Source organism: Rhea pennata, chromosome 8 (genome assembly GCF_028389875.1).
Source record: "Rhea pennata isolate bPtePen1 chromosome 8, bPtePen1.pri, whole genome shotgun sequence".
In the NCBI taxonomy this organism is placed as follows: domain Eukaryota; kingdom Metazoa; phylum Chordata; class Aves; order Rheiformes; family Rheidae; genus Rhea; species Rhea pennata.
This window is the reverse complement of record NC_084670.1, coordinates 7,863,553-7,889,569: the sequence shown is the minus strand read 5'-3', so window position 1 is coordinate 7,889,569 and position 26,017 is coordinate 7,863,553. Positions and strand designations below refer to the sequence as shown.

The 26,017-nt window shown below is 35.0% G+C and overlaps 1 protein-coding gene across 1 annotated transcript in view; it reads right to left on the bottom strand.

Annotated features, from left to right (window-relative positions):
• Window positions 1-26,017, bottom strand: part of FAF1 (Fas associated factor 1) — a 172,854-nt gene that overhangs the window by 94,853 nt on the left and 51,984 nt on the right. The window contains exon 7 of the mRNA XM_062581391.1: window positions 25,090-25,195. Coding sequence (XP_062437375.1) covers window positions 25,090-25,195 — 106 coding nt within the window. The remainder of the gene's footprint in view (window positions 1-25,089; window positions 25,196-26,017) is intronic.

Genomic DNA, 26,017 nt, shown 5'->3' with positions numbered 1-26,017 from the left:
ACAATGATGAAGTACTAAAAATTGTGAAAACTATTTCATTCCTTGGACATCATCTTTTAAATCTCTCTTAAATCAATCCACCTTGGATGTGATTTGATGGTTTTTACAGGGTCTCTCCCAAGTAAGTATCATGATTCTACAACACACAATAAAATGATCCCCTGCATCTACTGATCTAATTCTATTAGATCCCCTCGTCTATTTTTGTAGATAAACTGCAAATTTTTGAAGTGGAAATAAGAGCAAGGATTCAGTTAAACTTTACTGATTCTTCTGACACATCAGCTTCTCCTGATTGCCTGATGCAATATATATATGTAGTACAATACAAGAAGATGCATGTCCCAGGCACATAGGATGTGCTCAAAGCCTTAGCAAGACCTTTTGCCATACAAAATACTTTGTTTCTATTCCACACACACACACACCCCAACTTCTATACTTGAAGCATTCTCTGCCAGATGTAAACTGAGCTCTCTTCAAGCTACAGATATATATCAGAAAACAAACAGCACAATGCAGAACATGCAAGATGTAATCAAACATAATCTTAATAAGAATGGTTATAAAGAGAGAGAGAGAGAAATGTTTTTTAGACTTAAAGAGGAGAGTAATTGAGTAATTGAGGCTGGCACAGTTTAAAAGAAGATGCTGTTTGATGCCTGACAGCCATATATGAGCCCTGCAGTAGTACCCTGGAGATGGTTCACAGAAAAATGTGTCAAAAAATTCAAATTCTGTACACAACTGTTTCAAGTTTTAAAAGCGTCTTAACTTCTCAGTGCCTCTGTTTTCCAATGGGTCACTTTTTAATTCAGTGGAGTAAAAGACCTCTTTGCTGATCTCCATCCTTAAATCAGAACTAGGTTCTCTTTCTAGGAGAGCGTTACAGCTGAATGGAAGTTACAGTCTTCTGAATCTAATGCAGAAGTTGTTGATTGTGGCTACAGGCCTGAGCCGCACACAGGTTCAGACTACATAATTATTATTATTCATTGCTTGTAGCGCCTAGGAGACTTAATTGTGATAATCCCCTCTGAACTTAAAAATGCATGACCTTTTCAGTTTTTTTAATAAAGGGTTAAAAGAAGAAATGAATTCCTAAATAAAAAGAAGAGAAAACACACTCTTAAGAAATTTAGGCAAGAGACATGAGTATTAAAAAAAAAAAAAAAGAAATCATTTTAGCAGCACACAAGCACGAGGTTGAAATAGGGTATGAAAGAATTAGAGCACAAGCTAGCTGTGACACTACAGATTGAAAGGAAGATGTGATTAGGGTTGAAAGAGATTGAACAAAGATTACTGACAAAATTTTTAAGAATTTATTTGAAAGTGTCCTAAAGATTTCTGCTAACAAAGATGACCCTGATGATAATAGTCGAAAATATTTTTTACAGATACTCATATAGAAAAGATGCACTCTGAAGTTCTATTTTGTTTTTCCCGTTTAGTAGAAATAGTCATTTAAGAAAATATACTTACTAGTAATCTAAATAAAAAAGCATTGCTCAGTGGAGGCTTTTCACTGAACTTTCTGCAAAGCATGAAAGAAGGCCGGCAACTGACACTAAGTCATCTCCTACCAGATCAATATTGAGGAACAACTGTTCTTTTGATTCAGCTGTAACATACAGGGGAAATACAACTTCTAACATTGTTGCTCAAGCAAAAAATACTCATTTGCCATAAAAACCATGAAAGCTGCCAAAATATATTGTTAATGCCACTGTCTCAGTTTTTTTGTTTCCCAAAATGTTGATGAAATGTGGAAGCACTTTCCTATAGGGTTGCATATCTAAAAGACATACTCTTACCAGATTATGGTGAAATCAGTAACATGTGGACTGCAGAAAAACATACCTCGATACTTACTGATCATGAAGTTAAGGACATGACTGAGAGTAGCAATTCTGATGCAAGCTATTTAAAATTGGTATGGAAACACAATGTACTGCTAAATACACTTTCTGTGCATCCCAACATCCATCCGACCTGCCAGCGTCAGAAGCTACTGCCACTGGTGGACAATGGTAAAACTTGGACAAGGCTTAGGAATTAAGAAAAAAAATCCACGAGCCAGTTACACAGGTTTGATCCTAGTTTGTCTAGATCACATATGTGTACATTCAGATGACTGTGCAAACAAGTATGATTTTAGATTCTCTCTTTCAGTCTGGTCCAAATCCTTTGTCAGGAATTAGTAGGTCTTCAGCAAAAGACTGTAATATGCTTTCATGTATCTTATATTGGCTGTGTTATTACCTTTTCAAGAAAATAGTCGTCTCATTGAACTATAGCGTAGTAGCTACTTTGGATATAGTTGGGTTCTGGTTCATGGAGACCTTAAAGATTACTTCTAGGACTTGAATTGTCACTAGTGAATGAGAGCCAGTGGATGCAACTCTTGCAGTGGAGAACAGATTTGGTGATGTCACATTTCCGCGGCTGTCAGGTTCGGAACAAAATAAAAATCCAGAGGAATTTATTTGATGACAAACACCCTTGTCTTCATTACAAACTGGTGTCTTCTGAAGCACTCTAAGCATGATAAATATATACATCCGTCTTTCACCACTTCCCTACTACTGCATTTTTGTGGATGTTAATTAGCCATACCAATAAATGGTGATTTGGGGAAATAATAATGAGATGAACAAAAGTTAAAAGATGCTCAATTCTTACTGCATTTAATTCTAGTTAAAAATACCATTTGTATTCGTATTGAAAAATTTTCCCCTTATTCATATTTCTTTTCACTTTGATCGAATGAGAGACTAAATCCTACTCCCAAGAAATCACAAATTGCAATACCAGGACATATGCTCCTTAATGCATTTAATTAACTGATACTGACAGTATTTTCCTCCATTCCTATCCAAACATGTTTCAGGAGGAAAAAACTGTTTCATTTTCCAAGCCACAGAAAACACAAACTACATATGCTTCAGAGAATCCTCATGTTAAGTGATAAGCCCATCAAATTTAATTTAAGAAACAGAACATCAGATAAAGATCAGCATTTTGTCATGTACTTTTCACTGTCTCAATTCTAGACGGTTGATAAAATACTCTTTCAGGAGACAGCATATTTTATTGCTATCAGAGAGAACATAAAATCTAGCCTCCTAAAGTTAAAAGCACTTGCTAACTTTTAATAATTTGTAAATATTTGCAAATTCAGAAAATACATGGAAAAAGTAGTTCAATATCTGCATCTTGTGAGGTGAAGTACTATTCAAGTAATTATTTGGCAGAGAGGTCCTCTAATTCTTGTCTGACTTCAATGCTTTATGTCTTTCTTCCCATATTTTTTTTACATTTAAGACTACAGGAAGCCTTTTACTTAATAGGGAGAGATAGGTAAAGCACTCCTTACAGTCCATTTGTTCCCACTGTTGGCCAACAAAATATACCTAAAGAGGAACATGAGACACAAACCTTTAAGGCTGTGTGTATCTCATTAATTTCACTGATACTGCACTGTTGTAGCAACAGGACAAACCCGTCAGTGTGATTTACACTGCACCTTCCAGATACAGTTTGCAATCACTTTTGTAACACAAGAAAAACAAGGTGTAAAGTAGATTTGCTCTAGAGCCTTTGTGGTACCTTCCCTACACTAAAGAGAATATGGATTATCCAGAAGCCCATTAATAACTCAACACTTGACTGCTTGGTCCACCTACACTGTTGGTATCAGACAGCTGATAGACTAAGTGTGAAAGCTCAGTATGAACTCAGCACCCATGTATACAGTGAGATTTTTCTCAGTCACCTTAAGTATGAATTTAATAAATTATTTCATGCATTTGAGTTTGAACAGATACTCTATTGATGTTATTTTAAATTCAAGTTAAAACAAATTATAGAACAACAACTGCTGAGCTGTTAGTCAACTCCTAAGCAACAAAAACATTTCTCAGTATTTCCCTCTATCTCATTTTCACGTCTACCAAATCACTGCTTCTTCTTGGGCTTTTCTTTATATCAACAGTATCCAGAAAAAAAAAAAAATCAGAAATTCATCTCTGCTTTAACCAAGTAATAGCTGTTACTTTCATGTAGGAAAAGAAAGTTATGCAGACAACCTGCACAGTACATTTTAAGAACCTCAACATAGAACCATCAATTTATAAATACAATCTGTTACTAATATTTCTAGGTTTAAGGTATATGTATATAAGGTGCCCAATTATACTATTAACAAGCAGTTTTCCTATATACATATACATTTTTAAAGAGAGAATTCAATCTATTTAACAATTCACTAACAAAGCTATTCCTTAGCTCATCCCTGCCATAACCTGTTCTATTCAGAAACATATGGGAAAAGACATTAAATAACCAGTGAAAACCATGGACTTCTGGTATTAGTGCTACACATTGCATACCCCTATTCATTATTCCACCTCCCTTGTTTAATCTATCATTAAGATTCAGTGACCCTACACTAAATTTAAAGCAGATCCTTCCTTCCTCCCATGCCTAAATTCACATACTTTTCTAGTTGGGGATGCCCTCGAGTATTAGCCACTCTACAGGGTTTCTCTAATCTCAGCTCTGAACTATGTTGTGCTATAGAAGCAAGAAATTGCTGGTTTACATCTTTAACCATGGAATCTTACACTAAAACCCCCTCATTTACTTAATAAGATAGAGAAAAAAATATCTTTCATTTAATGCATGTTTAACGTATACAAAAATTTATGCATTTCTTTCTGCAAGGCACTGAATAAAAATTATAAACTAGGTTCTTTTAAAGCACTGCTTCCCTGTACCTGTGTCCCAAATAAAATTTCAGTGAAAATAATTTTAAAACTTTCAAGTTTACTGTGACATCTACAAAGCCAGCTCTTCATTTGCATTCAAATTCAGTATGATATGGGTTTTTAAAAAACAAAAATGAAAGAAATCAAGACAACAATCAAAGATTAGACTTCAGATCTACTTTTGCTTTTTAAAGAATGAACTAATCATATATAGGAAAGACCTCAGTCTCTCATTTCTTTTTATTGACATAGATTGCACTTTAACAGCAGAGGCACTGCAGGTGAAAACATATTCAAACATTTCTGCATAAGGGGCAAAGAATTATTAAAATCTGTACATATTTGACAACTATACTTTTGTCTTCCTCTTCCATGGTATCACAAAAACTGATCTTTATCAGATTTTTTTTTTTTTTTTTTTTTTTTTTTTTTTTTTAAGTTAAAGGCAGTATGACAGAGAGTGAATCTATTGAGATAAAAGAGTTGAGTAAAGGTGGAATCTGAATATAGCTTTTATCTTTATTGAAAGAAGCCATGCAATTTCATTTCAGTTTCATGAATAACACTATTTTTAAATGTATTTAAATACATTTAAACATATTAACTAAAAAATTTGAATGGAGTTAAAAAAAAAAAAAAAAAAAAGGAAAGAAAAGAAAAGAAAAGAAAAAAGGTGCAACCTGACCAGAAATTAGATCTATTTTGTTGGCTCTTTTTCTTTAATTTCTCTAAGTCGTTTCCCAAATAGGTTAGAATTTGGATTGGTGGTAAGTAGACATGTACGTCATATGCATTTGTAGAATGTAAAAAGATGAAGGGGAAAGCAAAAAAGACCATCTCCCATAATGGAGAAAACTGTTCTTCCACCAGTTTTAACTTTTAATGATGAACATTCAAGAGGAAAGCTCAAAACATCTTCTGAATATTTCTTCGATATTGCCAGTCATTCTCACTCCCTGCTAGTTTCCAGGTTATTCACATGAAACTTCTGTTAATAATAGTGCTTTGACTGGGAAGACAACCTACAGACCTTTTGGGACTTCTGTGAGATAGCAACAAATACCAAAAATCTAAAAAAAATCCCAGTATCATTTATACTAACGTATAAAACGCCGCCAAACAACTTAAGAACTAAAGTCTTGCTTTCAGAATGTTAGATAGCTTAACTTGAAAAAATATATATATGCTAAGGCTCCAGTCTTGCAACTTGTAGTTCAGATGCTCTTCCAAAACATATCAGCTTCCAGGACTGGACAAATTAATTTAAAAACAGGAGTAGCCTACAATATACAAAACACATCTCTCTTTATAAATGCAAAATTTTAAAAGAAGGTTACATTATTGTAGTAATTATAGGATTACACATTTGAGTATTTTTCAAAGCATCAACAATTTTTTCAGCAGCTTTCTTAGAGGCTTGCCTAGCTTGAGTAACATCTAAACCACAGACTGCTGAAATCCCAGTGTCTGTTTTATAAAGACGGGGGTCAATATTTCTTGAATTTGTAATTAAATGCAATTTCAAAAGCATCTGACCAACAAATTACAAGGAATTCTCTTTTCTGTAGACTCCAGCCTTTACAAGGTTTATCACTTATATGCTGTGGAACAACAACAAGAAAACAAAAGCAATGACCACTCAGGAAGAATACAGTATTTGTAGCAGTTCTAGTAGTTTTCATTATTCTACTGTACAAGCTTGCCAACTCCTAGAAACAGAAAAGCTTAAATAAAAGTTAGCTTATTTGTTTAAACATATTTTTCTTCTCTGCATTTTTCAGTCTCAGCTCTAAATGCAACTCTGTACCTATTAAATAAGCAGTGAATTTATTTAATTAGAAAAATTACTTCTAAAGTTGCTGATCATTAGAAACTCAGCTATCATTTCCCCCAAATGCCTAAAATGCTACATAGATTAAGCAAAGTCCCCACTAGTATTGCTTTTTTCTAAAATAAAATTAGAAGTCATCTAATATGATGCTCACAGATAACAAACATTAAGATCAGAAAAAAAGTATATTCATCTCAGGTTAACTGTTTCTATAAATAGCAGCAAAATTTGCCTCTGCTTGCTTTCTTGTTACAGAATAATCACCTCAAAGGCCAATGTAAAAGATTTAACCATGTTTATCTCCCAAAGACATGTTTTCAGCTCTATTTTTCTTTTAAGTGCCTAAAAGGAAAAAAGTAAGAAATGCTCCTGTGTATCCATTTTTATTACTGTATTATAACACAATATAACACACTGTAAGAGTTATAATAAGTCTTATTTTCACATACTTCTTCACATTTTTTCCTCTCAGTACAATAATGGCAGAGAAACATCAGCAAGTGACGTTCTGCTTTAGGCAGTAACCTTCCTTTTACTATGAAGGCAGAGACATATTTGGTGGCTAACAATTGAGAACTTTGTGCTCTTTAAGATTCAGAAAAGAATCCAACGTACTATGGGAATAAGTTTCCACACGAGAGAAAAAAAAAATCAATGTATTTAATGAAAACCCAGTCATTTAGTCATCTCGGTGAGTCTGCTGGACAACTAACTATTAGGAAGAACATTTGTTACTGGAGAAAAGCAAGCACCCTTTGACACTGAATGCACCACATTCTTCATGAGGTTCATAGATTTGAGATGGGGAAAGGGAAACCTGCTGAAATCCAAGAAGAACAAGACAGAAACTTGAAGAAGGGACTGGAACATTCTGTTGCTTATTCACCAGAAGGATGTCCTTGATCTAAAATTGTTTCAAACAGGATAATGAAATCATAATCACCATACACACATCTTTCATGACCTATTGAGAATATTTAAAAGAAAATTAATCGGAGGCATGTTCAAGGGATCAAGTATGTATCTAACAGGCAGGCTAAAGAGATATAATGTCTGGAATAGATGCATTAGCACTTCGCGTTGTTTCTGAGACTAAAATATCAGCCTCGGGTAACCTCAACCTGGAAAGTTTTGAGGATATCCTCCAAAGTCTCCCAGTTGTGAGAAATGTTCTAAATCATCTGGGCACATCATCACTGGGCTCTCAAACAATGAGCCAGAAGGGAACAATCCTTTTGAAAAGATTAAATGCTTTCCAAGAGAGAAGTCCTTGAACCTCCACGTTAAGGTGTGATCATCACAGTCACACTAGGGTACATGAAGCTTCAGCTTGTACACTACTAACCACAGCTGAAAAACGGTCTATAAAAAGCTTGTGATCTTGCTTGGGCAAGCGAGCTATCATTCACCAGCCACTCATCAGGAAAAGGACAAAAAAACCATATCCTATAACATGAATGGAGTAGCAGCTGTTAATAAATTGGGTGAATTTACTTGGTACCTCTGCATCTCTAAGAAGCATCTGTATAAGTAGCAGTCCTGACACTCTCAAAATCAAAGACTGGTTTGCAAGGAAGCTCAGGGAGAAGGAAGTCGCTTAAAGGCCTCTGTAGCTGACCTTATTGCAGGTTCTGAAAATACAGGATCAATCTATACGATAAATACACACACACACACACACATATAAGTATCCTCAGTTACTCAATGCAATTCAACAGATCATCTGCCTTAGTGGCAATAAAGTTCCTCTCTTTAGACTTTGGTCTACAGGTAATACCAGAAAGATGGGAAACTTCCATTCATATCTTCAATAGCAGTATTCCATATCTGAGGCATGGAAATAGGTCACTAAAAGAAACTGGGATACAAATGGATACAAATTTTGAGGATACACTGATGTCACAATAGTTTTAAATATTTACAGAGGCACTTGGGACATCAGCCCTGGGAAAAACATAAATCCAACGTGCAAGCAAGAAAAGGCCAATATCATCCAGAAGAACAAGCACAGCAGTAGAAATGACCACTTATTCTTTAGTTTTTCTATACTTCGATCTGAATCAGAAGATCTTACAGTGCATTTATTGTGCAGGAATAGAGAGGGACAGAAAAAAGTTTACATTTCACAATAAAAACTGTGTAGAAGCACTTGCAAACTGAATGCCTCTTTTTGCTTTCATCAGAGCTTTTCTTGTAAAAAAGGATCAATAAAGCTTCAAAAGAGTAAACTGTATGCTGTTGTGCTTCCTGCAATGTTCAGTGCCAATTAAATTCTGAACCCCAAATCTTTATTGTTTCCCATTAGCTGCTAAGCAGAATGAACACTGATTTTCTGAGATCCCAGGCTGAGGCTTGCTTTAGTGACAGTTGGGGGGGGGGGAATAAAAAAAAAAAAAAATCTTGTTTTGACTTGTCTGCTGAGTAAACTTGACATTGAAGCTACATAGTGGAAAAGAAATACATAATACCAAGGTGTTAATTTTACAGAAACACTTAACATTTGTGACCACAATTAACACTACAGGAAGGGGTGGGAAAAAAAAAAGCCATTGACAGGTCTGCCTGGCTCCAGCTTCCACGCTGCTTCTCAGGGTCCCCTTCTGCCCGGCGCGGGAGTCCTGCAGAAGCCGGGCTGCCGCTGACCCCAGGGGCTGCCTACAAAGCAGCGCAGAGGAGGGAGCGGGCAGCGGGACGACAGGGAGTTAAATACAGTTTTGAAAAGACATCGACTCCCAGCTAGGATCCTGGACAGAAGTCCGAGGGCAAAGGCCTGCTGAGAGTGGCTCGTGCCCTCCTCGTGCCTCTCGCACCTATATGTATGTAAAATATATATAGTTAACATGACAGCCCTGACAAACAGGCATGTTTACGAGGCTTCTGGCTTATTCCACATTTGACGCTATAGGACCTGGTGCTACTCCACTTTCTATAACCAACACCAGCTTGTTTTGGTTTCTACCCAGGCTTTGCCCGTAAGCAGATTCATGTATTAGACTCTATTAGCGCGTTTTGTAAATACAAGGGGGTTACTATTATTTTTTCATTGTATATTAACTAATACAGGATTTAAAATATCTTTTTTGCTTACTAAGGACAAGGCCTTACTTTGGTTTAACTTCATCTAATACGTACTCTGGTTATATTGAAGTAAAACAAGCTGCCTTTAGGGCAAGTAAGAATGTTCACAGAAGGCCATATTGGTTTAACTAAATCGGATTAAAAGTACACCTTTATTTAAAAGGCTAAGCATTCTTTTTGCACAGAACAGTGCTAAGTCAGAAACCACTATTAAATCAAGGTCTCATTCTGTGTATTTTTCTTACCGCTACAACCATCAGAAACATTCATAAAGGTGATATAAAAGTTTTATGATAGTCTGAGATCTTGAAGAGCAAAATGGCAATCTCAAAAAACACCAGCTAACTACTGATCAAACCCAACCTGTTTCAAGCACAGAAAGTGCCTATCAAAAATTAATAAATAATTAAGTAGTAAATCCTTTTGAATCAATACATTTGGAAATAACTAAGTAATAAATCCCTTTGAATCAATACATTTGGAATTCTAATTCAAGATGATTAAAGAAGCAGATAACATTAAGAATTAAAATGCAGAGCACATAATTTGTAAACATCAAATACAAAATATTATTAATTGTTATATACTTCTCACGTATTTGCACTTCACACACATTCCAAATGCAAATATTAATTTGGAGAGAAATACCTACTGTATATGCACACACTGAAACAGTTTGCCCAGCTATACTGCATCAATGGTTATTTGATAAGTTATAGCATCACAACTTGTTCATTTACATATGGCACCACTCTGTGTTGATTTTTCCTGTGAAGATGTTAACGAAACAACTGTTTCACAGATTCATACCAAGAGCTCCTTCTCTGAAGCCCAAGAACAATTATAGTATAAAGTATGCAACAATAAAATACTCCATTAATGTAAGAAAATTTCTTTTCTAAAACTTAGGCAAGTTTAAGTTAATTGAACTACATAAGCTAACACCAAGAATTACAATCAAATTGCTAGGAAAAAAAAATCCATTTGATATTCACACAACAATCAGTGAAAATTCAGTTCTGTTTAAAAACCTAATGGGCAAGAATTCCCCTAAATAATTCCTTCTACATAGGAATACTTTTCAAGGTGTAATTAAACCAACTTAGAACTCTGCATTGCCAAAAAGTTTAAGTACAAAGTATAATGAGTATAATAATGTAAAAGCTTTCTCTATTTTTAGAAGAAAAGTATATGTAGTAAAGTTCAGCCAGATAAGCCATCTTGATTTTTTTAAACAAGTAGCAGTAATTAAGTTTTAAAGCATTCTGAACAATAAACTGTAAACAAGTCAATAAAGCAGAAGATTAAGCGCTGGAATGAGAAAGCAATGAAAGAAAAAAAGCACATTATGTGGACTTAGAGGAAAATAAAAGAAACAGAAAAGAATGAATTCTTAAAAATAGGAAAGTGAAAAACACATGGTTAATCAAAGGAGCAAAATGACCTCCAGAAGAGAAAATAACTTACAAAAGTTGGCAATCATCCATTTCTAAAATGGAATGATCCTAGATCTGATCTATAAACTAAAACCAGGCAAAAGGCAAAATGAGAATTGAATTTGTTAGTGATGTCTTCTGATACCAGTGTCTTGAGATGACAGACCATATGCTAAAATTATTCTCCACTTCAACAGTTCCATTTATGCTCCAGAAGAAACACTGAGTCTCTGAGTTTTATTGTTGCTCACTTCTAACTGGTTTTAGGAAAAATTGTAATTGAACACAGTGGTAATGTACCTCTCTAAAGAGAAAACTATACCATTTGGGTATGCAAAATGGTTCTCTCACAGAAGATAGCTGATGAGAAAGTTTTAAGTATCACAATCTAGTAAGAAGTTTGCTAGATCTAGCATCGTACATCTAAAATTGCATGATTTTTGCATCTCGTACTGGATTCTCAAGTAATATTCTTCTGCAGAAGATGTGCCAGACAGCAGCTGCAAGTAGCTTCCCAAATTTGGCTAACCTTATCCGGAATTTCTAGGAACGTTAGTGCAAAAATTTCTGTAGTACTGATCACTGATCGTTCTCCTTGATACTGTAATTCAAAATAGGAAAAAACATTTATCAGAGACTAAACTCTATACTGTCTCCATTGTATATGACTTGAATATAGAAAGGAATTCAAACTCTTCAAATATACAATGAGCTGACTCTCAATTTTATAACACAATAAAGAAAAGCTTCTGTTAATAAATGGTCTTTCATGGCCTAAAGTAGAACACGTTCACAAGCAGAATAATTTTTCATTTTAAGGATGATACTCTTGGAATGTAATTTTTGGAGACATTGACATCTATTATTTCTAAATGTGTGTGTGTGGGGGGGGGGGGGGGGGCGAGAAGAGCTGAAGACCAAAGAGTTGCCATATCAAACACCTTAACTCTATTTTTTTCTTCCCCAGGAAGGTGATTCTATCTAGTATCTATTTTCTAGTACATCTAATATCAAGGCATTCCAACGCTACTATCATTTGAAAATGTAGATTATCTCAATAGTTGAAAGAGTAAAACACAAAATGAAAAAAGGCAAAGAGGAATTCAAAGAATGAGGTTTTTTACTATTCTGAATTATGATCAGGAAAAAACAATTAATTCCCTCAAATCTGTACTTATATAATGGCAATGCCTGACTGCCTGGTATTGAACAGCATAACTGTACACACCTTCCTCCAATTCCAGTAAAGGGAAATGAAAAAAGGAACAGTAAGTTCTAGGAACAAAAGTCATTTCAGTTATTTCAATGACAGCATCAGGGTGAAATCCAGCATTGCAACTTCTTTCAGGAAATACAAAAAGACAGTCATATTTGGTTTAGTTTCATACTGTTCTCAATTTCTTTTGCTTATGTCTGAACACAGGCTACCTTTTACTGAACTCAGCAGCTCTAATAGAGTAATTTTTACTTAAGAAACTTTGTGAACTATGTTTCTGTGCAATCATTAACTTATCCGTAACCACAAGCAGAGTTTATGCTCAACATCTCCCACCCATGCTTTGTATAAACTTCTGTTTGCACTTCCCCACAGAAAGTTCCTATTTTAAGGCAAGGAGGACGTAGCCTTGAATAATTCAAAAGCAGGGAGCGTAAGAAGTGCTTAGTTTAATCTGGGAAGTGTTTTGTGTTGACAATTTCACCTACAACCAGCAGTCCTTTTCACTCGCTCTGCTTAGAAGGTCTCGGCTCTTTTTTATTCTATGCGTTGACATGGGGCATGCAGAGAAAAGGCCAGACTGCAACTGAGAACATCCTATGTGCATACAGCTGTGAACTGCGAACAAGACAGTTTGGGCAGGGGCTAGGACAAATGACAATGGGGAAACTCTGACATTCTCCATACAAAGCAGCAGCAGACCAGTGGAAGACGGTACTTTCTTTTGCAGTACAAACTAGGAAGGTGACATTTCTCTCCCCAGCACAACCGGCAAACTGCCAAGTCAGGCAGGTCCACACTAGTATTTCAAGATTGGGTACATGAGGCCAATGAAAAATTTAGAAATTCACTAGAGCATTCTGTTAGGTCTGAGTAGGATAAAAGTTTCTTTTCTGATGTCCTAGGAGTTGTAGACAGAGATGATGCTTGAATTGTCATGGGAGATGTCTCTCCTTAAATCTCCCTGTGAAACACTAAATTGCAGCCTGCGATTATATCTACATTAGCATATAGGGCAGTGCAATAGAAGCAGACCTGCAGGGCAAACAAGGGAGTGCTAAGGGTCCAACATCCATATTATTCGTATTTCTGGAATTTTACTAAGGACTAGTTCTCAGCTGGTCCTGAATATCTCAGTAGTATTAACTATTTATAATTATGTATCTTCTAGATTAGTTCCAGCCTAACAGAACTCAGTCTGTATACTCTGAGACTGCTCCATAACACACACTTGCACACAAAGTAGGACAAGTGGGAGATATAAACTTCAGATCAGTAGTGCAGGTTTGAAGCGAAACACCAACACAGTTCTACCCTGCAAGGAGTGGATCTGCATGAGTTATGCACCTTATGGTACAAAACTGTATTTTCATGTGTCACACCATTAGGTATTCTTCTCAATTTTAGCAGAAACACTGCCTTTTTTAAATATAAATAAATAAAATAATAATTCCATAAATAGAGGTGGCCACACTCTTTTTGAGGAGAAACAAATATATGAGATCGTAAGTGAAATATTGCACATCCTGTGTGTCTCAACTCACTGAAGCTTAATCATGTAAAGAATCAACACAGCCAGTATTTTATGGTGCTTACTGCACAGGGTCTGTGAGAGTTTCTGTAGGCAGCCCAAGAAAATCAACATCTTTTAAGAATCCTTTTCTCTTCCAAAACATAACATAGCACCTGTGATTTCAAATAGATTGGTTTGAGGCTTTAGGCACTGTTCTATACTTTTTAATTAGCCTTTCCAGCTTTATAGAAATACCATTTTTTGACCAACTAAGACTTTTTTTTCCTAATAACTGATTCAATGATTCAGGAACACATTCCTGTTCATTTAAAAAGTTCTATTTCTCTAAACCTGATAAAATAAACAATATCAAAACATAACCAAACACCAAAATAAGCTTTGTTTGCAGTTGAGCATCTTTTCCAGACGGCACCTACCCTTAAAGCTTCTTATCTTTTCACATGGTACTGCATTCCCAGTCCCTCCTCTAAATCGTGGTTTCTTGTTGTTAGCTGTTTTACTTTCTTCCCCTTATTCCCAGTTTCTCTGGTCTTTTTTTTACTGTCCATTCCCTCCCCCCCCCCCCCTTTTTTTTTTTTAAAAAAAAAAGCCAATAACGTAACACTTCACCTAGTTGTAGCCCCCGGAGTCTGAGCATGGCTTTGTTTGGGCAGTGATACATGTTTATGTCTGGAGTAGATAAACCAACTCTATCCGGTAACTGATGCTCTGAAGACATGTACTTAAAGGCAGAAATTGCTGAAGTTAACAATTTCATTCAAACAATAGTAACAGGACTTGATACAAGCGTTAGTTGGTTTTGTTTGTTTGTTTTAGGGTGGACATCAGTATGACTACACAGCTTGAACTCATTGAAATAAACTGCACCCAAAAGGTGCAGAAAAAACTACTGAATATATACAAAACAGAAGAAAAGTCGGTGATCACTCAACAGAAAGCTCCTCTCCTGTTTTCTATGTTGCTCACTTTTTGAAAAGTGAAAAATCCAATGCAGAAGCAAGTTCTGCAGAACTTGGAAGTAGCCTTTGGTCTGAAGATGCAGGAACTTCTCCCGCACAGGACCAAATATTCTTGATTTTCCTAACAGTAACAGCCCTGCTCTTATCGTGGCCACAGCCTGTGAACGTTGTTCTGACAAGGTCCTCCAACCATGCCATATCAACCATGTTGCTGCCATGATATATGGGTGACCACAAATTTCATTCAGGTTGACTGGATCTGGTGGTGGTTACCCCTTTTCTCTCTTTTGTGAAATATTTCATGGATTGAAAGAATAAAGCATAAAGTACTATTTGCACTCTCCCTGGTACATCCTGGTTAAGGTTTGGGGTTGGGGGCTTTTGTTTGCCTTGTTTTTTTTTTTTTTAAAAAAGGCAGCGTTTGCTCCTACACCTCTGTCTAGCTATGCTTTACATAGTTTGTCTATACCATACCTCAAGGAGGTTTAACTTGAGAAACATCTCAACTCCATTTTCATTTACTACTATGCTCCTACAATACATCGGATGCCGTCTCCAACAACTTCTTATGCCATGCATATTATGGAGCTTCTCTAGTCAAAAACTGGGTGGTTTGGGTTGCATATACATGTATATACACGTATAGAAGCATCGTGGTTTACCCTACAAGCTTGTATCTTTTCTGTTGTTCATTATCATCCCCATGTATCTTCCAGCATCTTTGCTTTCAAAACACAGTAAGTTCATGTTGGTCTGGGGAAAAATAAACAAAATTTGAGGCTTTGTACAAACTCAAAAATTGTGATCAAACTATATAGTTAGTAAATTGTTTGTCTAAATCTTTCATGTATGATGAAAGATTATTATCATAATTCATTAGCAAATTACAGACTTTGTAATGCAGGCAGTCACAAATTTGGCTTTGTATCAATCATTTTAGACCAGCTGGGTAGAAATTAACACAACTCTGGGATACATAAAATGAAGTGCTCTTTCATTTTTAATTCATTGAAAACTTTGAAGAAAAAAAAAAAAAAAAGAAAGCGCTTTCAAAAATGTCAATTTTCCCCGACTTTTGTAAGTCCTCCCATTTCACTGTAGAAATATAGATGTACAGATATACAGAGTTTATATAGTTTAGTAACACAGTAACTCTTTAATCAAAATAAATATAATGTATATTTAAAAGGAAAAGCAGTGAAGCTTAAAAAGAAGAAAGAAAATCCCTTTCTTTCATTGCGTGAGGCAGTCACACATGTTAGCCATCACCAGAATTATTAAATAAACCTAAAAACTAATAGCTTAGCTACTCACGAGATACAATATTGTCAAAGATCCTGCCCCGAGCTTTTCCAGTCTAATAAGATGATCTTGTACAAAAATGCTTGTTTTGATTACGTCTACCCTGCTTGAGCTACAAGGCCATGTATAGTGACAGCTGCATTTGGGAGCAACTTAAAACAAATTTTATCTTAGTGGCACCTAATCCAGCGACTGGTACAAGCAGCATGGTAAAGTCAGTGTCAAAATTAAACAATGCAGGCTTTTCTAGGAACAGATGCTTTTGCCTGCAGCTGTAAAAACCTTAAAACAATCCTATACCCCACTGTCTGGTCACGCAACTATCACAAAGCAAGGCATAAATTTTGCCACTTATTGCAAATGTTTGCCGAGAGCTTCTACAACCCTTTTTAAAAACAGTAACAGGGATTTATTAAGGGTGATTATGAGGCCATTTTATCCTCTAAATGAGTGCAAGACTCTTCAACTTATGCCCATGATTCTAGGTACAAATACAAAAGAATAACTTTTTAAGTTCACATTTTACACAGGAACATAACTGAAAATTTTTAAGAAATGGTTTTTCTAAAGAGATAGCAAACAGTTTCACCCAGATGCTATAGACTGCATAGCAACAAACATTATTAAATCACATTTGAAATCACAATCAAGTATTTTCTTTGCATAGCAGTTATGGAATGATTTAGTGCTGTCCTGTAATTATCCTATTTATATCTAAGATATTGCAGACTATTTCCGTGCCACATCTCCACCAAGACTGTTAAATATACGCACCACCTTAACCTTCCAGAGAGCAAATTCCTGTTTTTTTTCCTATTAAATACACACATTAATATTCTCTAAATCTAAATATAAACTGTATCTTACTGAAAAAAACTCTATAACCACAGGAATTGAAGTAAATCATCAGTTCACAATGAAGTGGGCAATTTATAAAGTCAAGAATCTAGCTGTGTTCCACGTGAACATAAGGGTTTCTAGACTAGCTTAAGTATTTATATTGATGGCACCAATATGATTTACATAGGTACAATATTTTCAAGTATTTTCTCACTAAGCAAGCACTCTAAAATTGTGAAGTGTTTCCTTTCTTACTCAAGTTAAAAAAAAAAAAAAAAGAAAAAAAAAAAAACTTTTCCAGAACAACAGTTCATTAGCACCTCACTATTTATAAGTATAATTGGGTTGTTTGATGAGAAAACATGAGAGAACACTGTGCCTACTATAATTTGCACAAATACAAATTTCATTGTTTGAAAACAAGTCAGCAATCCAACGACTGTTATTGTTTGTTTTTGTTTTGTTTCTCTTTTTGTTTTTTTAGGAAAAGTGTATATTGTGCAATAATAGAGGTGATCATTATACAGTTAACATAAGGAAGAAAGGTTAACTTATGCTCTACTACACTCATTTACAACCAGCAAATTATTTTTAATTGTGAAAAATGCTACCATTTAGTTTTTCATTTATGACTCAACTAAATCCAGTTTACACAGACAGCAGTGCTGTGCTATTTAGCCACAGAATACTGCTTTGCCACCTTAAATGGGCAAGAGCTAGGAACATAACTGTTTAATATGTTCATAAAGCTGCTTACGATTTCTTGTCATTTCATGCTAACACCTTTTTAATAGCTAGCATTACGACAGAAGCTTTGCACAAAAATTCTTCACTTCTGAAAGAGCAAAAATTCAAAATCAGAATACTGAGTTATGGATTTAATTGCAGTTAAAAAAATAAAAAGCAGGGTTCTAATTTAGGTCTTGATCCCCAAAAACCTTAACCTCAAATTACACGAAGAGAGCCATCCCATTCGACATGATTACTTTGAAAATAAGGACAGCTCACATGATTGAGCATTCATGGAGCAGAAGCTGCAACCAAAATTATAACAATGACTCCTCATTACTTTCAATTTGAAATAAACTGATCCTTATCAAATCCAGCCTACATTTATGGAGCGTGATAGAGACAGGGAGAAAAGGAAGAAAGAAAAAGAAAGAAGGGAAGGTATAAACATCCACACAAACTACAAGCGCTGACAAATCGAAAGCTAACAGATGTGTGACTTCTAATTAGTTATAATAATCTGTGCTTCAATGCTACTGGAACATGCTTCGCCTTCCTTTGGAAATTAAACAGCTTCCTTTGGAGTTTTACTCTCTCTGTGTGCTTCTAAATTTATACAAGACGAAAAACCTGCTTTCAGTAAATTTTAGATATCTACAGTGATAACTGTATGAAAGGAAAATATTAAATTATAATTATCCTAAACAGACACAGTCTTGTGAAACTAACCCTACATTCATATGAAAATACAAAGCATTGACTATAATGAATTTGATTCATCCTTGGACACAAAGCTTTACCACAGTAAACTCAGTCAACTGTTGCTCTTGCTTTTATATTCATAGTACTTAAATAGCGCACTTTAAAACAAAAAAAACTCCAATTGGCTTTTCATACATCCACCCTCCCCAAAAATAACGCACTTGAAAAACCCAAATGATATGAAAAGGCTTCAAGGCCTCTTTTCTCCTTTTCACAGCACTTTTTTTTTTATTTCTGTTTGCAGTAATCTGCCTTTCACTTTCTCATTGCTACAGAACAAACGAGGAGGCTCAGCACTTTGAAAAGGGGGCTCAGTGTGTAATGGGTCCACTAGAATTAATTTAGTTGCACCAAATCCATTGAGCAGCGAGGTTTTTTTCTCTTCTCAAATCATTTTGAGTCGGACGCAGCCCCCAGCCTTTGTAATTCTAGTAAAGCACTTAAAGTGCACAGTAGGTGTTCATCAGGACCATCTGGTCAAAAGCAAAACAAGCTGCTGATTTTGCCTTTGAATAGAATGAAGCAAGTGTGAATTAGTCTCTTCAATTAGCACTATTACAACCTGTCAAGTGCATATTGTAAAACAGGATTATTACAGTATTGGTCACCAGTGCAATTATTTACTCTCTGCCTTTTCTTGCATATAAAAATGTCCATGTTTACTAGTTTTTGATAACTGAAGATCATTTCTTTAATGATATGCACGTCCAAACCCACCAAAAACAAATTACAGGTTATGAAACATATTCTCTCAGGAATATATTAAGCTTCATAATTAATAGAGATGTAAAAGACTGCCCTTTATCTCTTATTGCTGTTTCTGTTGCATTGAAAAAAATAATGGTTATATATCTTTTCCTATTCAATTACTTAGAAATAGAACTATCTTCACAGTCAGATAGTTAGGTATCTTAAAAGGCAAATCAAGCTATCACTTTTGAACAAGTACATAATATCTATTTTCTCCTTATTTCCCAAGGAACTTTCTTTCCATACAATTTTTAACACATGACCACTTACAAAAAGTTAATTTCCCCCACACACACACCCCCAGCGGATACGTCTTGGTTTAACAATATGCTATTTTTCTTTCTTAAAATGGGCAAAAAAAAAAATCAAGTTTATTTAGCTTTTTTAAAAAAGGTTTTTGCCTCCTTGTTTAAAAAGTTGAAACCTAGCTTGCTAGATGGTACTCATTTATTACTGTAGAACACTGAGGCTATTACAGTAACAGATGTCTAAATTATATATGTTACTGTAACTACACACTATAAATTGAATATAATTGTTACGTGATAAATTTCTTTGAAAAGTAAAACTTTCAGTTTTCACAAAAATAATCTAAGGAGCCTGAGTACATTCATTATACCAACCACACTTATTAGCTTTTTCGATACTACAAGAATAAATGACCAACAGTACAGAATATCTGTGCACTTCCTATCAAATATTAAAATGGAATATTAGTTACTGATTTTTATTAGCATAAGAATAGGTTTTTTTAGCTACCTAAATAAAGCAGATAAAGTCACAATATAACACAACTGTTTCCAAAACTGTTATATACGTACAATATTTGGATATGTTGATACTCTAATGTCTCTCAAGCATATCCTATTGCAATTACTTAGCCACAATATTTAAGAGATGAATATTATTATATACACATTTCATATTCCCATGCTGATGTCCGACCTTTATTATGGGTGATCTCACTCGACAATAACTGGCTTGAAAATATTTGTACAAAAGCCAAAAGTCAAATCTGAAAAATGTGCAAAACCTTCTTCAGTTGAATTATTTTTTCTGTGTGCTGAAAAGAGTTCATCTATCCACATACATTTATGTATTACCATTTTCTAGGCCGTTTCTGCCTGTGTTTATACATTTTGGTTTTGTATCTTCTTCCACATTCATCCACTTATCAAAAAAGTTTTTAAAAATTCTGCAAAAAGGACTTCAAATTATCAGCAGTTCTCTGTCCACCCAGAATTTATACTTTATCCCATCCCCGAGCAGTTCTATGTATAACTAGTTCCTCCTCCTGCCTGTAGTGCTATTGGATACATTGCTTTTCGTATTCCACCTTAGTCAGTAATTCTATAGGGAACAAAGAACAAACATACTACCTATCACAGGTGACGGGGACGGTAAGAAGCTAGCCTCTGATTACTTTAATTGGCTAAAGGAATCAACTAAAGAGCACATGCAGCTATGCAAAGGCAGACAGTATTCAGGAATCTATCTTCTCTGCACAGATTTTATGTTTTACTAGGAATTATATAGTACCTTGTATATATGCTTTATCTAGTATCCTCAACTCAGAACTCTAGTAGTTACCAAAAATACATATGTATTTCTTCATATAAATGCATATATACATATATACACACACATATATACATACATACATATAAATACATACACACACACACATATATCTTCAAGGCTCTCAGGGTTTCTGCCTATTTAACTTGTCCACCCTTTAACAGCCACAGCTTGTGTACACTGGGTACTGCTGTAATCCTGCCCACAGAAATCACAAAAAAGGCTTCAAAGACTAAACCATCAGTAAAATAGGCAAATGCAAACGCCTTATTTTTAATGGAGGTAACCAGTTTGTTAAAATTTTCTGAATGTTTTTTCCCCCCATGTCACTTAAGTAACAAGAAGTGCGAAGCATCTTATTGTGATTAAAAAAAGACAGCTTTCTAAATTCCAAATTCAGAAAGTTTTTCACAGCTTATTTATACTGTGCCTACTCCAGAATGAGAACATAAAATTTCTTTTCAGGAAAATATTTAAGCATTCCCACCTCTGAAAATAATTTAAAAAATAAAATAAAATAAAAAACTCGTCTTTCGTCTCTAAAGTAACATAACTACAGCTCGCAAAAATGAGAAGCAGAAGAAACACTCATTCCTACTATATAACACAACCAGAACAGTTGGAAAACAAATGATGTTGAAAGTGGCTAAGTCTTATAAATTTCAGCACGTATCTCCTAAAATCAAGATTAAAAAACTCTCTCACCTCAACTTGCAACTAGTGAGAGCCTCTACTAATTATCAGAGTAGAACAAAGAGCAAGTATTCAGACCGAAAACTCCTCGTAATCTTTTAAGTATTAGCACTTCAATTTGTTAGAACTGTCCTTATTTAACCACACAGTACACTGGAAATGTATTAATTTACAGTCTCCAGACTGGCACAAAACCTACTCTTTCCAGTTTAAAATGCGGATCATGGAAAAAAGTAATCACGATTTTTTTTCCTCCCAGAACAGTATCTGCCCAGAATTAATTTAATACTGCAATTTTACAAGAACAAACAGATGTCAGAAAATTGTGACATAGATTAATTTGCAATTGAGGCCAACATGTTATCATCAACTTTCTAAGTTAACAACGCATCTACGCAATTCGCAAAAAAAAAAAAAAACCCAAACAAACAAAAAAAACCCCCCAACACCCAGAATTTTTGGAAAATTTGTGTTTCATTTTTTATTTCATTTCTGAAGATTCTTTATAGGTTGCAGATCCTACATCACTATAACTGATAGTAAGTTATAGTTTAATTGAAAAAGTGCAAACAGCTGAAGATGTGGACAAAACATAAGAGTACTTTTGTGTAACACCCAAAACCCAACTATGGAACTAATACAAGACAATTTGGGGAATCAGATCTCAGCACTATGGTTTAGGCTTCTCTCTGCTAGCTAATTTTCTGCAGGATTGTATTCCATACCACAACAGGATTTTTTTTTAAATAACAGTTCATCCAAATATCATTTGAAGTATACAATCTAAACAAAGCAAGAAGAAAACAGAACTGAAGCAACAGTAGTTTATTAAAGCACAGCAGATAGCTCACTGGATTTCACATTAAACCATTGCAAAATATTTATGAGAGCTCTGTAAGTTTTTTTGTTGTTGTTGCTGCTGGAAACATTTGTAAAATAAATATTTTTTATTCCTTAAAATTTGCTGCACTAATAATAATAACAAACCAAACAACTGGCCCTGAAGAGACAGTTGCACTCAACTGTGGCAAGCAATGGAACATTTCTAGAATTTTAAATATTTCTTTTAATAATTGATGTAGTCATTTTGAATCTTTCTGCATAGGATATAACATGTGAGTAGATTGCATTAACACTGCTTAAACATTTCAACTTGTCAGTATGGCCAACTCGATTTCTGAAATATTTGCAGTATTTTCCCATCGAAACAGTAATAAAGGTAGAATAAATATATGCCACTGCTTTATAATCACTGAACATTAATGAATATTTTATGTCTTTTTAAATCTCCCTGTTTAATTTAAAAGGGTGAAATTAAGTCTCCTCCCTGCAATATGCCAATTATCTGTAAATCAAACAATAACTTGGCCATTATACTCCTTTTTGTTAATATACCAGAAGCTAATTTGAAAACACTGAACGGCATTTATAGGTAATAATTGAATAGTCCTTCCTGCCCTCTTGTGGCTGGCAACTGCAACTTGCATAAAGCTTTTCCTCTGTTACAAAAATACACCAGAAGGAAAGTAAACTATTAATTTGTAAAAGTGTGAACAAGAGAGTGAATAAAAATTGTAACACTCTCTGGAGAGGAACGACATAGGGAGAGAGAAGAAACAAACATATTACTGATTCCTCCAAACCACACGAAGCAACTAGAGTCATCGATCATTTGTTACAATGCTCACTCTATGCTAAAAGAAAAAAAAAATAAATTAAAAAGCCATTAGGGAGTTAACACACAAAACAGTGCTTGTTTTCTATAATTAGACAAGTGTTCGCCATCCCTTTTAGGTCCGCCAAGTCCCCAGTGCTTTCAGCGAGACTTTGTACAGACAGACATGTTCACCTGTTCAGCATCAACTGCAGCAAGAAGGTCCAGAGATTTTTTTCCATTTTAGCTTCTGATCCTAGTAATTTTATATGCCGTATTGGATGTAATATTTAGATATAAGAGATAAAGGCAAAGAAAGGTTTGATGCTAGGACTGATTTGGTTACAGGTGGTAGGGTTTGGATATTTGGTCTAGGGTCGTTTTTGCTTTCAGTTGTTTAAGGAGGAAAATAATTCACTTGTTTTTAAATTAAGTTAACTTCGTATGTGACACGTTGACTATAACCTGTAACTACCAACAAATAAGATGACTTCAGTGCACACAGAGATAGCCTAAATTCCCACGCACTGTACCACTTTTCTGGTTCCTTTAAGATTCTCCAGTAAAATAGTAATTGATATAGCACATGTAAAAATAAGTAGGCAATACGTACACATTTTCTTTTAGCATCTCACAATTTAAAAATTGAAAAAACAGTGCAATTATGATTATTTATTTTCATAAGTCTGCAAATTATTTTTAATTTTTAAAAAGTCAGATCTCAGCCCCTCAGAAAACACTCAAACACAGTTGTGTCAGTTTATTTATATTAAAAAGTAACAGTTCAAAAAAAAAAAAAAACACAAAATAGTTTAAAAACAAAAACCAACTTTTTGCACAGAGCAAAACCAGAATTTAGATCTTAAGAACAACAGGGTTCGTGATGAAAATAGTTAATGTCTATTTTTCATTGTTGTGTTGGCTATTGCTCCTACAGCGAGTATCACGGAACTTAAAATAATCCTATTTACAATGTCACCATATCACAGGAAAGATTTCAGTAATATCTATTCAACTGTGAAAGACTGACTGAGAGAAGTGTCAGATCAATAGCAAACATATATTTAATTTGAAAAGCAAACATTTATTCTTAATATTTTGTAACGTGAATTCTGAAAATTCACATTTCTAGATTGTTTGTCGTGTTTCTTCAGGTTTCATAAAGCCCCCACGTTAGCTGCTTGCATGGAAAATAAAAATCTGAAACATTAGACATACCGTGAAGCATTAAACAACAATATTTTGGTTTTGTTTAGAAAGGAGTTAAGAAGAACTACACACAAGGGCTGCTTGTTCTAAACTCGGAGGGTCCAGATTCATGAAAGAGACATTTATTCCTACAGGAGTTACTTCTGCTAAAGTTTAACATGCTCTAGGTGACCCTGCTGAGCAGGGAGGTTGGACTAGATGATCTCCAGAGGTCCCTTCCAACCTTACCGATTCTATGATTCTATGAAGTTCTCTCCAACACCACCCCTTGCTGGCCACTCCACAGAACCGCACCGACACCGTCATACAAAGAAACCAGTTGGCTCCCAAGCCAGTAAGAATTACAGCACTGCAAGAGCAACCAGTAATGGTAGAGGTGCTTAAAAAATAGAGCTGGTTAAAAAATAGCAAGGCAGTGGAACCTTCAAGGGACTTAAAAATAAAATGGATCTGAGTAACCACCCTTCCTTAACACTCTTCAGTAACTCAAAGAACACTGCTCATATATGCTGCTATTGCAATTAAAAAGAAACATCTTTTCTGTATGCTAGCTAATTTTTTTTAGGAAAGCCTTTTTTAGGTCAAGTGCTTTAATCAATTTATAGCAATCTTGATGATCCAAGTTGATTAAAACAAAAACTGAGCAATAAAATACTTTCCAACAAGATCATGTAAGCCCTCTTTAGCAGAGTTGCCGTTAGCTATAATGAGCTACATTTATTTTTCAGCTGTGAAACGGAACTCACCTCCTGAATGGTACTGCTTCCTGAGAAGTTGAGGTTGTACTCCCGCTGGACTTCTCGATGGGTGACAATCAGCATGAAATTTTGATTTAATGACTCCTGCAGGGCCCTGAAATGGTTGAAAGAAAAACAAGAAAATCGGAGATAAGCATGTTGTAGCTTGTTTTACAGATAGATGCAAAAACCCCAGGGTACCCTAAACCCTACATGGACAAGTCCAGGCACAAATTATCATCTCTCTTTTCACTCTTAAATGCAAGAAAACATGCTGAGAATGACTGAAGGCCATTCTTGAGCCCCTTCCTTAGTGAGGTGACTGCAGCCTTTAAAGCTCTTCTAATGTTAAGTATTTTCAAAGTTGAGAGTCACATTATCATCACAAATATCAGGTGTATTTAGCACTCACAACGCCATTAATACCAGGCTTGTAAGCATATTGATGACCAGACAAAATATCAAGCCACAGGGCACATGAAAAACTGATGGTAAGCAGAACAAAGCAAAGCATGCTCTTACTTCTCTGGGGTTACCTGCAGCATAAATCAAATGGAAATGCTTCATTCAAAGCACAAACTCAGCTAGTTAGAACGGGGAAACTAACCACAAAGTTTCTCACGTGGGTGTTCAGCATTCAGAGAAATATGTTCTGCTCAATATTTTTTTTAAATATGCATTAAAATATCTTTAATAACTTCCATTGAGGGGAAAAAAAAATCTTAAGACACAGACTAAACAGGTCAACTATATGTTTATGTTGTCACATAAAACTCATCTTTTGTGATTTTCCTGGTAACAAGAAATCTAGAGGTTAGAAAAGCATCCTGCTTACTTAACTGGAAACAAAATTAAACAACTATCTACTTTTCAAAAGAGAAATAAGGAGTTGTACTACAAATAGGTCTATTACAGCTGTGTACAATCTTATATATAG